At 46.6% G+C, this 12,403-nt stretch overlaps 1 protein-coding gene across 4 annotated transcripts in view; it reads right to left on the bottom strand.

The window, feature by feature from the left end:
- Nucleotides 1–93: 93 nt before the first annotated feature.
- Nucleotides 94–12,403, bottom strand: part of PKN3 (protein kinase N3) — a 47,559-nt gene continuing 35,249 nt past the window's right edge. For 3 of the 4 annotated variants that reach the window (XM_075906033.1, XM_075906035.1, XM_075906034.1), the window contains 5 exons: nucleotides 7,581–7,657; nucleotides 6,455–6,597; nucleotides 5,995–6,102; nucleotides 3,682–3,762; nucleotides 1,962–2,754 (listed from right to left, as the gene is read on the bottom strand). In XM_075906033.1, coding sequence (XP_075762148.1) covers nucleotides 2,542–2,754; nucleotides 3,682–3,762; nucleotides 5,995–6,102; nucleotides 6,455–6,597; nucleotides 7,581–7,657 — 622 coding nt within the window. In that variant the 3' untranslated portion in view covers nucleotides 1,962–2,541. Of the gene's footprint in view, nucleotides 278–1,961; nucleotides 2,755–3,681; nucleotides 3,763–5,994; nucleotides 6,103–6,454; nucleotides 6,598–7,580; nucleotides 7,658–12,403 lie in introns of those variants that run through there. The other variant, XR_012897256.1, reaches the window with a different exon arrangement.

Genomic DNA, 12,403 nt, shown 5'->3' with positions numbered 1-12,403 from the left:
CCCCCGCGGATTTGCAATTCCGAAGCGTCTCATTAGCATCCCTTTTCCGGAAAGGGATGACAATGTAGACACAGCCAATAAGTGCAAGACTGGGTGAGCAAAGATAAGTGGGGGCTGTTTTTCTTCCACAAACAGACGTACACTAATGCTCTTACCCTAGGTAACTCCTTGAGTGCATCAGCTAATCTTGATTTAATGGGGACTCCTCTCTGGTTATGCCCAGATCCCATCTTCAGGAACACCACAATCCTTCATTGGTATATAGTGCTGTCTATCCCTGTACGTAAAGGCTAAAGGTAACATATTGATGTAGCTTTTTCAAACCTTCATAAGGGATATTTCTTCTCTAGCCCACTAGCCAAAACCACAAGCAAAAGTGCTGTTCCATATACATAGTAACAACCATAAATGTGTGGCAGTCAAATTTGCACTTTCAAAGTTGCAACCACGTTATTTCCCCAGTAGCTTATGAATGAGTCATCCTCATACTTCTCACTTAAAACAGTTACTATTTTTGACTTGCTAGTCATAAGAGCTAGTTGGAGGGAGGCAACAATACTCTGCAAAATAGTTTCACAGTCAGAACTTAATGTGTAAATAGTAATTATAAATACCAACTACAGCATTGCTACTATAAAAACCTCACACCCACTTAATTTCTTTATACAGACACACACTTCTGCATTTTGAATACCAAATAAAGTTGGTCTTGATACCATTATTCTATATTTAGGCTGTTTTCTAGTCAAGAGTTGTTTCAATCAATATTTTTTTAATTTTTCCAGCATTCACAATATTTTATATTGAGAAAGATACAGTACATACATAAAGTAAATATAAACTGTGTAGAAATAGCCTGAGTGCAATCTTTAAAGTGACATACATAGCCCCAGTAAAGGCAATATAAACAGGACATAGCCAAGCAGCTGCAGACACAAGAGACTCTTATGGAAGGAAGAAGGAAAGGGGAAAAAGTATTAACATTAGTTAGAGAGAAAAAACATTCTCTCTGTTAAACAGAAGATCTCCCTGCTCCTGAGATGTTCTAAAAAGCATGGGGGGTGAAAAACAAAATTTCATCAGAAGCAGGGCTGGCAACAGATTTTGCTGGGCCCTGCCTGGGAGGGGAGGAGGAGGAAGGGGTTGTTTCAGCTCAACCCCTTGAAAGGGGCAGGGCCTCGGGTTAAAGAGGTGACATTAATGTCAGCCAGCCATCAGCATCACCAGACTGTGTTGTGCCTCAGCCCGCGCTGCCTGGACTGTGCTGAGCGGGACTCCGGTGGCAATTTAAAGGCCCCAGAGTTCCGGGCTGCTGCTGCAGTAGGAATGGTAGCTGCTACTCAGAGGCCCAGACCCTTTTAAATCAGCAGGCCCCAGGACAACTTCCCCCTTTTAGTACCTCCCATTAACAGCCCTGATCAGAAGAGAGAGTCTCTTTAACTTACCATAAACCATATGTGTACAATTTGTCCAGTTTTTACTAAAGACAGGAATTAAGATTTACTCGTAGCAGGATAGTGGAAATAATTTGTTTTTTCTACATAGCAAGGTTAAGATCTCTGCTTATAATGTCTGGACAGTTTTCAAATTCAAACTTCATCATTCTGGTCACATACTAAGCCACAACACCCCCCAAACTGCGCTTAAATGCCTTGCAAAGAAGAAATAGGCTGTGTCTAGACTACATCCCTCTTTCAAAAGAGGGATATAAGTTAGACATTCAGAATTGCAAATTAAGCTGGGATTTGACTTTCCCATGCTTCATTTGCATAATTGCATCACAGCATCTTTTTCCCCCTCAAAAAATGCTATTTCAAAAGTGAAATTGCGGTCTAGACGCAGTTCTTTCGAAAAGAAAAGCCTGTTTTGAAAGATCCTGTAAACCTCATTTTGGATCTTTCGAAAAAGTCTTTTCTTTGTGAAAGAACCGTGTCTAGATCGCGGTTTCACTTTCGAAATAGCATTTTTCAAAAAAACGCCGTGACGCAATTATGCAAATGAAGCACGGGAAATTTAAATCCCGGCTTCGTTTGCAATTTCGGTATGTCTAATTTACATCCCTCTTTCGAAAGAGGGATGTAGTTCAGACATACCCATAGTGTGCCAGTTCTTTTGCTGCTGTTCTGGTGCTGAGAAAGCTAAGCAGCCTGCAAGATCCCACTACAGAGGTAGGAGGAGTTTGTCCGGGGAGGAGGGAAGGCTCTATTTCATTCAGATACATTGCTAAATTAAATTCTGTTTAAATTGTGAGTGCCCACTGATATCTAATGGTGGCCCGAGTACAGCCAGGTACTTTTTTAAAAACGCAGCTAGCAAGCTTGAACTTTCCTAAAAATCACATCCCGTAGTTCTCTCCCTACTACCATGTGCACAATATAGTAGAGCAACCAGCTTGCAGAATAGTCTGCTTTCTAAAATATGTAATACTACCAGAGCAATGAATAATCGTATGTCCATTATTAAGCTGACCTTCCATAGTCAGTGTCAAGTCCCTCTAGGATCTCTCAGGGTCTAAATCATCCATGGCTTACAGGATTGCAATCAGACTTCCAGAAGGTGTCTGGAGACAAAGTCAAAGTCCTTAAAGGCAGCTTGTTCCTCAGAGGAGAGGACAGGAATCTCATCTGGAGGAGTCAGGATTGGCTTCTGGGAGGTAAACTCTTCATCAAAGTTGCTAATGTCAGTGGGAGCTTTTAAGGAAGGCACGAAAGGGGGCTTCAGTTCTCTGGCAAACAAAGCATCCCAGTCAATCACCTGTAAATAGAGGAAATTACAAAACCATATTGGTACTAAGAACTGACCAATAAATTGTGAGACAGTAGATAGGAAAGTGTGTTGTTTTCTTCCTCCCTTTCAGATCAGCTGCAACATACCTGATTTCTACAAGGCTAGAAAAAGAGAAGGAGAGCCAATATAATCAAAGTGAGGTGCACCATAGGAAATAGGGAGATGACTCTAAACCAGTCTTCCATGAAATCTAAGGCTGCTTTTCAACTGCTCAGACTGTTATTCAACAGAGGAAAAAAAACCAAACCATATGTTCTTATCAGAAGACCATTAAGCAGTGCTCTGTATAGGATCTATCCAAAGGAATATTTTGGCATAACTCTTTATAAATATTAGCATTTATGGCAGGATAGCCCTGGATACTGAGAGCGCTCAATTGTGTTATACAGATGGTTTCAGTATTCAAAGTGTTAGTTCTCAGTGGCCTTCCTTGGCAACGTATAGATTATAGCACCCTTTCCATATTCCTTCATGAAGACATGGACAGTTCAAATTTATATTCTAATTGCATTATCCTTCCTCCCAAATTCAGAGATGGTGCTTGCCAGACAGAGAATCTGTATGATGGTGCCTGCATCCGTCTATTCACATCAAGAGAATTTCCATGCTATAGGGGAGATGTTTGATTGGATCCCTGAAATTAAGAGGTTGGGAACATTTAAGATTCATTTTAGAGCACCACATATTGAAATAAAGATCCTATGTCTGGAAACCTAACAGTTTTAGATCAAGATGTTCTGAAAACTTGTTATGGAGACAAATGTTTGGCTATAGTGACCATGTGTGCTATTAAGATTCTCATTTTTTTACCAAAAGAAACAGGCAAGTTTGTTTCTATACAAATAGCTCTCCTTCAACTCAGACTTATGTGCATAGAGGAGCACAAGCTCTTACCCTGAAAAAGGGCTGAGTTTTAATCTCCTCTGCATCCCTTTCTCCTGCCCCAAGGCGACGTTCTGGACATTTCTGGAGAAGCTACAGGAAAGACCAATAGACACATTCAACACATGAAACAAGTAGGGACATGAACAATATTCCAGTTTGGAAACAGGAGTAATCGTCCTGGCTCTTCCACTTTCTCCCTTCATTGCAGGGTCATAACCAGTCAGCACTAAATTCTAGTTCATTATAAACCACCCATTTATATTAATGGGGTGAATCCACTGTGGATTCTATGTAATCAAACACACCAGTGATGGGCAGCCTATGCTAGTGAGTGGGCCGCATGAGTGACCCTTCATCTCAGTGGGCTGAAAGACTGTCATAACCAGGACGGTCTCCCAGGATAGGATAGTTTTGCTAACTGTACTTGCATACCTAGAATTTGTGGGGTATGCTGACTGAACCATAGCAGCACTTTGATTGGATGCAGAGGGCTCTCACTGTCAATATTCTGTGCAATCAGCACACACCTCACTTCACGTGCCTTTGCTTTACCTGTGTGACACTTTAGTAATACTGGCAGGAAAAATACTACAAGGAAGGAAATCAGTGGAAATTGCAACCCTGTGCTTGAGCCACACATAGAACCCAATTGGCCACTGATAATCAAAAATGATCTGCAAATAATTAAAAATGGAATTCAGCCCTATCCACAGAATGAGTCTGACATCCCCACCCTCAAGTCATTTAATGTCTGTCCATTTCAGAATTGGCAGGATAGACTCCAGTCGAAACCTGGCTTAATCCTCAATGGCTATACAGATGACATGTATGTACAGGCAGTCCCCGACTTACGTCAGATCCGACTTACGTCGGATCCGCAGTTACGAACGGGGCTGCCCCAGAGTACACGGACTGCGGGACCTCGCGGTCCTGCTGCCCGTGTACTCTGGGGCTTTCTCTGCGTCTCCCTGGTCTGCAGACCAGGAAGACGCAGAGCAAAGCCGCGGAGGGGCTCGGGCAGCCCAGGGGCGCCCGGGCTGCCCGAGCCCCCCGAGCCCCCCCACGGCTTTGCAAAGCCGCGGAGAAGCCAGCAGCGGAGCAGTCCAGGCGCACCTGGGCTGCCTCGCTGCCCGAGCCCCCCCGCAGCTTTGCAAAGCCGCGGGGGGCCTCGGGCAGCGAGGCAGCCCAGGCACGCCTGGGCTGCTCTGCTGCCGGCTTCCCCGAGGCTTTGCAAAGCCGCGGGGGGGCTCGGGCAGCGGGGCACCTCAGGCGCGCCTGGGCTACTCCGCTGCCGGCTTCCCCGAGGCTTTGCAAAGCCGTGGGAGAAGCCGGCAGTGGGACAGCCCAGACGCCCCGCGGCTGTCCCGCTGCCGGCGTCCTCAGAGGCTTTGCTCCCCGTCTCCCTGGTCTGCTGGTCTCCAGCAGACCAGGGAGACGGGGAGCAAAGCCGCGGAGGACCCAGGCGGCGGGACTGCGGTGCGTCTCGTTCTGCCGCCTGTGTCTTCCTGGTCTGCTGGGATGGGGGGGGGCGCAGCTAGTACGCCCCCCCCCCCTCCAGCAGACTAGCCTTTTCTCCGGACGCCTGTTGCAGAGCAGCTGGGGTGCTGCCGGTTGGTCCCGCAGCGCCGCTCTGGGCGCTACTGGTCCAACCCAGCAGCACCCCAGCTGCTCTGGTCCTGATTCAGCCGCTGCTGGTCAGTTTCAGCAGCGGCTGAATCAGGACGCCTGGGGCAGAGCAGATGGGGTGCTGCTGGGTTGGTCCAGTAGTGCCGAGGAGCGGCGCTACTGGAGCAACCCAGCAGCACCCCAGCTGCTCTGCCCCAGGCGTCCTGATTTAGCCGCTGCTGAAACTGACCAGCGCTGACTACAGGAAGCCCGAGGCACAGTTGCTCTGCCCCGGGCTTCCTGGAATCAGCTGCTGATCAGTTTCAGCAGCAGCTGACTTGGGGACGCTTGGGGTTCTTAAGTTGATTCTGTATGTAAGTCAGAACTGGCGGTCAGTTTCAGCAGCGGCTGAATCTGGACGCCAGTTCCGACTTACATACAGATTCAACTTAAGAACAAAACTACAGTCCCTATCTTGTACGTAACCCGGGGACTGCCTGTATTGAAGTGTCAAGAATGAGAAATTAAGAGATGAAAGAGTAGGTGTGTGTGGATTTTAAGGGCTCCCTGTAGGATATGTGGACACTTACGGAAGACCACACACACACACACGGAAATACCATCTATTTAGAAGAATCTCTCTCTGACACTACTTTTGCTGAGGCCTGAGTAAAGCCTGTCAGTATCCTGGCTTCCAGGGAAATTACATTGCAGTACCTTGTGGAGTATGGATCGTGCCTCAGAAGAAAGGAATTGCGGATAGCGGACCTCTTCATTGACAATGCTGTCAAAGACCTCCTCTTCATTATCTCCAGGGAATGGAGACTGTAGTGAAGACATGTTATTATCAGACTTACATAGTATCTGTATCCTATTGTTTGTCACAAGATGAGGATAATAATAATTCAGAGTTTTGAAAGGTTTAGCTAGTGTTTGGCAAGTGCTTTGAATGAGGAAAACTTGACCATTATTGGAGAGAATAGAATGGAGAATGTTAGGCTGACTTCAAATCACCACAAAAGTAATTAGAGAAATCATACTTTGAATGCAAGGTGACCATAAAGATATACTTTTATTCACTCATAAATTAAGAGCAGTTAGATACACCCATCCCATGACCACGCATGTTATGTGGTGAGGCCCACCTCTCCTTTGTCCCAAAGGAAAATAATCTTACCTCACCAATAAGCATCTCGAAAATGAGCACACCTAGCCCCCACCAGTCCACTACCCGGGTGTATGAGGTGTCTGTCAAGACTTCTGGAGCCAGAAATTCAGGGGTGCCACAGAAAGTCTTAGTGCAGTCCCCAAAACCCATGCCTGTGGAGAAAATTTCTTTATGAATACACTACACACATGCCAAGTTGGTTATGCTTCATCACATTTTCTGGAACCCCACAGACAATGTAGGTGACGACAGCAGAGATGGGCAGAACCCTCAAAAAGATGGCGATACTGGATCATGAACAACATGGCTGAGGATGGCAGAGACAGGTGCACAAAAAGAGGAGAATTGGCATTAATACATTAATCCAAGTGGGATCTGCTGCTGACCTTGTTCTTGCCCACCCATGTTCCATGCACCTTGAGGAAGCATGGAGTCTTCACTAAGGTATATGTGCCAACTCCATGGGTGTTTGGGGCTGGAGCAGCCATATAGAAAAATTAGTGGATGTTCAGCAGCCAGCTTTCTCCTCTCACCCAGCACTTCCCTCCCACCAGCAGACCTACTAATTAACTGTTCCCCCTCCCTTCCAGAGTCTGTTCAGGAGGCCCTTGGAAGGAGGGGGAGCACTTTGGAGAGGGCAGGGACAGAGTTGAGGGTGAGGTCTGGCATGGAGGTGGGAGGTGTCCAGTCCCCCCAGCTACAGGGGAAGTCGGCATCTATGCAGGAAGGACTCCAGCACCTTGTCTTTTTAGTATTTCTAAGGTGAGGCACAAAGAATGTGAAAGACATTGTTTATTTAAACAAGGCAAAGAAACTTCCTGCAGTCACAATTATCATAAGACTATATAGCAAGGACAAGGCCCTCTGCAGGAAAACAGGTCTGTATGATGGTACATCCTGGCTCCTCTAAAAAGTCAAGTGCATTATAAACCATAAATTACCCAGAGAGAAGGAACAGGAACTGCTCCTAACTTTATTGAGGTCAGATGGGATTTCTTTTAAGTGGAATTAAGCACAGTTGGATTAGCTCAGGAATCCCATTAGCTGTGTTTGTGAACATGTTACCAAACCCTACGTCCTCAATTTCTCAAGCAAGGCTGATAGTTCAATCTCAGCACCATCCCAAATTGCTCACCTTCCTTACACAGCCCAAAATCTGCAATTTTCACAAAGCCCTCAGCATCTAAGAGCAAGTTATCCAACTTCAGATCCCTGCAGACAGAGGAGAAAGAGAATAGAGAGTGAAGTTTGGGAGTTGGCTGTTAGGAGGAAGAAAGTAGAATCAACACTGAATAGAGACTGCATTTGCACAAATACTATGGTTGCGGCTACATTTACCGGGGGAATGCTGATTGATCCCCCAGGAATCAGTTTAGTGCAGTGGTCTCCAACCTTTTTAACCACAAGCTCATTTTTTCAATTTAAGAGCAATGTAAGATCTACCTCAAAACCAAATACTCCTGCCCCATTTCCTTTCCACCCCTTCTTTGAGGCCTTACCCTGCTCACTCCATCTCCCTTCTTCCCCCATCCTCCCTCACTTGCACCAGGCTGGGTAAAGGGTTGGGGTGCAGGCTCTGGTCTTAGGCCAAGGGTTTCAGTGTGTGGGAGGGGCTCCGGGCTTAGCCCAGGGCAGAGGAGTGGGGTCCAAGAAGGAGTTTGGGAACAGATGGACTCATGTCTGGGGCAGGAGGTTGGGTGTAGGGCTGGGACAGGGGTTCAGGATGCAGGCTCTGGTTGGACACCGTTTAACTGAGATGGGTTCCGGGTGGTGGAGCAGTGGAGTTAAGGCAGGTTTACTCCTGCTCTGGCCCTGTGCCACTCCTATAAGCAGCTGGCTGGACAGCAATGACTCCATGGCTCCATGTGCTGCCTTTCATCTACTGGCACTGAGCCCACAGCTTCTACTGGCCACGATTCCCCATTATTGATCAATGGGAGCTGCAGGAGTGGTGTCTGCAGGCAAGAACAGCATGTGGAGACCCCCTGCTCTGCCTTTTTCAGGGGCTGCAGGGATATGCCAGCCACTTCCAGGTGCAGCAATGACCACAGGGATAATTACTCTAGCCAGGACAAGTTAGGCATTTTAGAACTCACTACTCAAAGAATTACATTTAAGTGTGAGAGAAATACAAATTATGAAATGCACAGACCAGTCCAAAAGAAAAAATAACCCAGTTTGCAAACAGTAAAAGTAATAACAACAAGCCCCGCGTATGTGTTGGGTTGGGAGATGAGAGTGAAGAACAGTGTGTGTTTGTGAGAATGACTGACGCACACACAGCATGTGGGGGTGACAGAGATTTGCATTGCCAACTCCCTCCATTCCCTTTTCTCTGTGTGGAGATTGAGTAGGGGCAAGGGAGGACACTCCAGGTACGTCAAGACTACATGGCTCCGTCGACGGAGCCATGTAAAGTAGTTTACTCGGCATTGTCAAAGAAGTGGGGATTTAAATAATCCCCGCTTCATTAAAATGAAAATGGCTGCCGCACTGTGCCGACGATCAGCTGATCCGGCACAGCATGGCAGTCTAGACGCAGAGCGGTCGACAAGGGAAGCCTTTGTCGACCGCTCCGGTATGCCTCGTGAATCAAGGTTTACCGGAGCGATCGACAAAGGCTTCCCTTGTCGACTGAGCCACATCTAGACTGCAGCACTGTGCCGGATCAGCTGATCGTCGGCTCAGCACAGCGGCCATTTTTATTTTAATGAAGGGGGGATTATTTAAATCCCCGCTTCTTTGACTATGCCAAGTAAACTACTTTACATGGCTCTGTTGACGGAGCCATGTAGTCTAGACGTACCCTCTGACATCAAAGCTCTGCCTCTTCTCCCTCCCACACCGTGCACAGCAAGCTGGAGGCTTCCAGGAAGCAGCTCCAAAGCAGAGGGCAGGAGCAGCATGACAGTGGGTGAAGGGGCAACTGATGTACCAGAGCTTGAAAGCTTTCTGGCCAAACCAATTGGTATCACCTGTCAGAGGCTTCAAGATCTACTAGTAGTTCCCGATCTACTGGTTGACCACTAGTTTAGTGGGTCTAGTGACGACCCACTAAATCAGTTTTTCCCAATTTTATTTGGCCACAGAACCCTTTTAAACTCAAAAGGATTTTGTGGAACCCCTAATAACAGTCTCATATATGGAGCTGAAAAAGTAGACCACAAATAAGTAAGGACAGTAATGAACAAATGCTAAACAAGGTCATGAGATCAACATTTAGTTTAATTGCACATTTTAACAGCATCAGAAAATGGCTGTGCAAGGAGGGGCCAGGATTCTCCTGGAAAGAGGACATAGTACTGCCACTCAGTTCATCGCTGCTTCAGAGTGGATGGCTCACTGGTAAAATGTTTGACAGTTTCTTAATAATATTCTTGTGATGGGGCATTCCATATTCTTAATATGAATGACATAACTGGAATATGTTTTATGCAAAATATCATTGGAAAGGTGGTGAGTTACTGAATGTGTTTATCCTATTTGTATGCATGTATCATTTCTGTATCTGAAGTTAGGAATATTGACTGTGGATTTATCAATATGTTCATGTTCGGAAAAGCCTACCACCAGCCCATCAGGTATGACAATGAAGAAGCCAGACAGAGCTAATGGCCCATCAGCAAGAGACAATGAGCTGTGCAAGAACTTGATTTTCCTGTTAGCATAAGGATCAGCCTGCAAGAAATGGCTACAAGCTCTGCAACATCCATCTTGGTTTCTGTACTTTTCCACAATAAGGAAAGGGGGAGTCAGATTTGGGAGACAAAGCATTCCTACCTTAGGCAAATCCTATTAAGGGTGGGGAATGAGGTAATCCAAGTTCTCTGTTCTCCATTGACATCTTACTCAAGAGGACTGCTGGAAGCATCTAAGGGCTTGTATACCCTGGCAAGTTACTGCACTGTAACTTTCTCACTCAAGTGTGTGAACCCCTTCCCCAAGTGCAACAAGTTACAGCACTGTGAAGCGCCAGTGTAAAGATGCTCCCAGCGCTGGGCTCCCAGTGCTGTTAGCTACTCCCCTAGTAGGGATGTTAAAATGAGTTAAATTAAGAAATGGTCTAGCCACTGAAAAGGTCAGTGGTTATATGGTTACATGTGGGGCAGCAATCGGCTCTCCAGAAACCGATATGCGTGGAGAGCCGACTTTTAAGACAGCTCCGTGTGCATACCGGGAACCTGCATGTAACCATAATGGTTAACCAATTAGCTCAGGCTTGTCAGTTAACCATGTAACCAGTTATGCTTTCACATCCCTATCCCTAGTGGAGTAATGTACCTAGAGCATTGGGAGAGTTCTTTCCCAGTGTTGGTGCCAAGACCACATAACTGCATTAAAGTGCTGCTGCAGCAGCACTTTAAAACTTGGAAGTGTAGACAAAGCCTAAGGTTGAACAGGGGGAAATATTGGACTCAGAATGGAAAGACATCCAGTCTAGGTAGAGATGATTAGATCATCTAGAGTGAGAATTTACATGTAACCAATTTCTTTAGAGTATTAAGCTTAATTTGCGTATTCTGTTTTGTTTTGCTTAGTAACCTATTTTGTTCTATGTACTAGCTCTGCAAAGGACAAAACAGAACCAATGGGAGCCACGGGGCTCTGTGGCCACTGCACCAGTACATAAACAAACCGGGGCGGCTAGTTAAAGTGTTTCTGAAAGTGTTTCTGCGGTACACTTTCAGAAACACTGGTCTAGATGGTACTGGGTCATTTTGTGAGGTCAGGGGACTGGACTTGATGATCGCTCGAGGTTCCTTCCAGTTCTAGTGTTCTATGATTCTATACTGCTTTCGGTCTGTCTCTCAAGTGAAGCAAACTGGAGAGCTAAGCTTAACAAGACAGGGTTACAGGGTGCCCAATTTGTCAGGGGAAGCAGGCTCAGTGGTATCTCAGCACATTATGTGACAGTCCCAAGAAGGCCCCGACCCATCAAATTCTCTAGCATAATTAACAGGAAGTTGCTATGGTCAATATGGACTAGGGATGTTAAATGTTGGTTAATTGAATAGTCGAGTAATCTCATGAAATTTTATCAGTTAGTCCACTATTCTATTGTCCCTAGGGGCAGGGCTGGCAGTAACTGTATCAGAGGCAGCAGTTTGGGATGCTAAGTGGGAGCTGGTCTGCCAGTTTAAAAAAACCCGGTTCCCCTCATGGACTGGCTGCGTGTCACCCTGTGCTGCTGCTTCTGAGAAATAGGCAGCAGCACAGGGTGGCAGCAGTCCCTGTCTAGGGGGCGGGGGTCTGAGCTCCTGGACCCAGCAGGAGCTGGAACTGATTTGGGCTGCCTGCCCGCCTGGCTCTTAATAGACTTGAAATGCAGAGCTGAAACAGAGGTAGGTCCTGAACCCAGCATGAGACAGGACTGAGCAGGGCTGCCTGCCTGCCCAGCTCCTAATACACTTTAAATGCAGAGCAGCAGCAGAGGTAGGATCTGTCGCAAGCCAGGACTGAGCCAGGCTGCTAAAAATTTACTGGTGGGGAGAGGGAAATGCATGTAGTCTATAGTAGAGATGCTAAATATCAGTTAATTAAATAGTTGATTAACATCATGAATTCCTATTGTTTAGTTGACTATTCTATAGTCCCCAGGCAGCTCCTGTCCAGGGAGAGGGGTCTGAGTTCCCGGACCCGGTACAAGCCAGAACTGAGCTGGGCTGCCTGCCCACCTAGCTCCGAATACACTTTAAATGCAGAGCCGCAGTGAGGGTAAGTCCAGGACCCAGTGCAAGCCAGGACTGACCTGGGCTGCTGATCAGCCTGCTAAAAAGTATACTGGCTGTACGGGGAGATTTCAGCAACTCCAGTAATGTGCCTGAACCACTACTGCTTAAACTTTAGCAACCAAGCTAGTAGGCCCAAAAATTAGACCTAGATGGCGTCTTCTGCATGACCAGTCAGGGAGGGGGAAGAAAGGGGGTTTGGGTGCCACAGAGAGGGCAGCTGGACCCC

The sequence above is a fragment of the Pelodiscus sinensis genome, chromosome 22 (genome assembly GCF_049634645.1).
Source record: "Pelodiscus sinensis isolate JC-2024 chromosome 22, ASM4963464v1, whole genome shotgun sequence".
Lineage (NCBI taxonomy): Eukaryota > Metazoa > Chordata > Testudines > Trionychidae > Pelodiscus > Pelodiscus sinensis.
The sequence above is the reverse complement of the archived record's forward strand: the minus strand, read 5'-3'. Positions and strand labels throughout refer to the sequence as shown.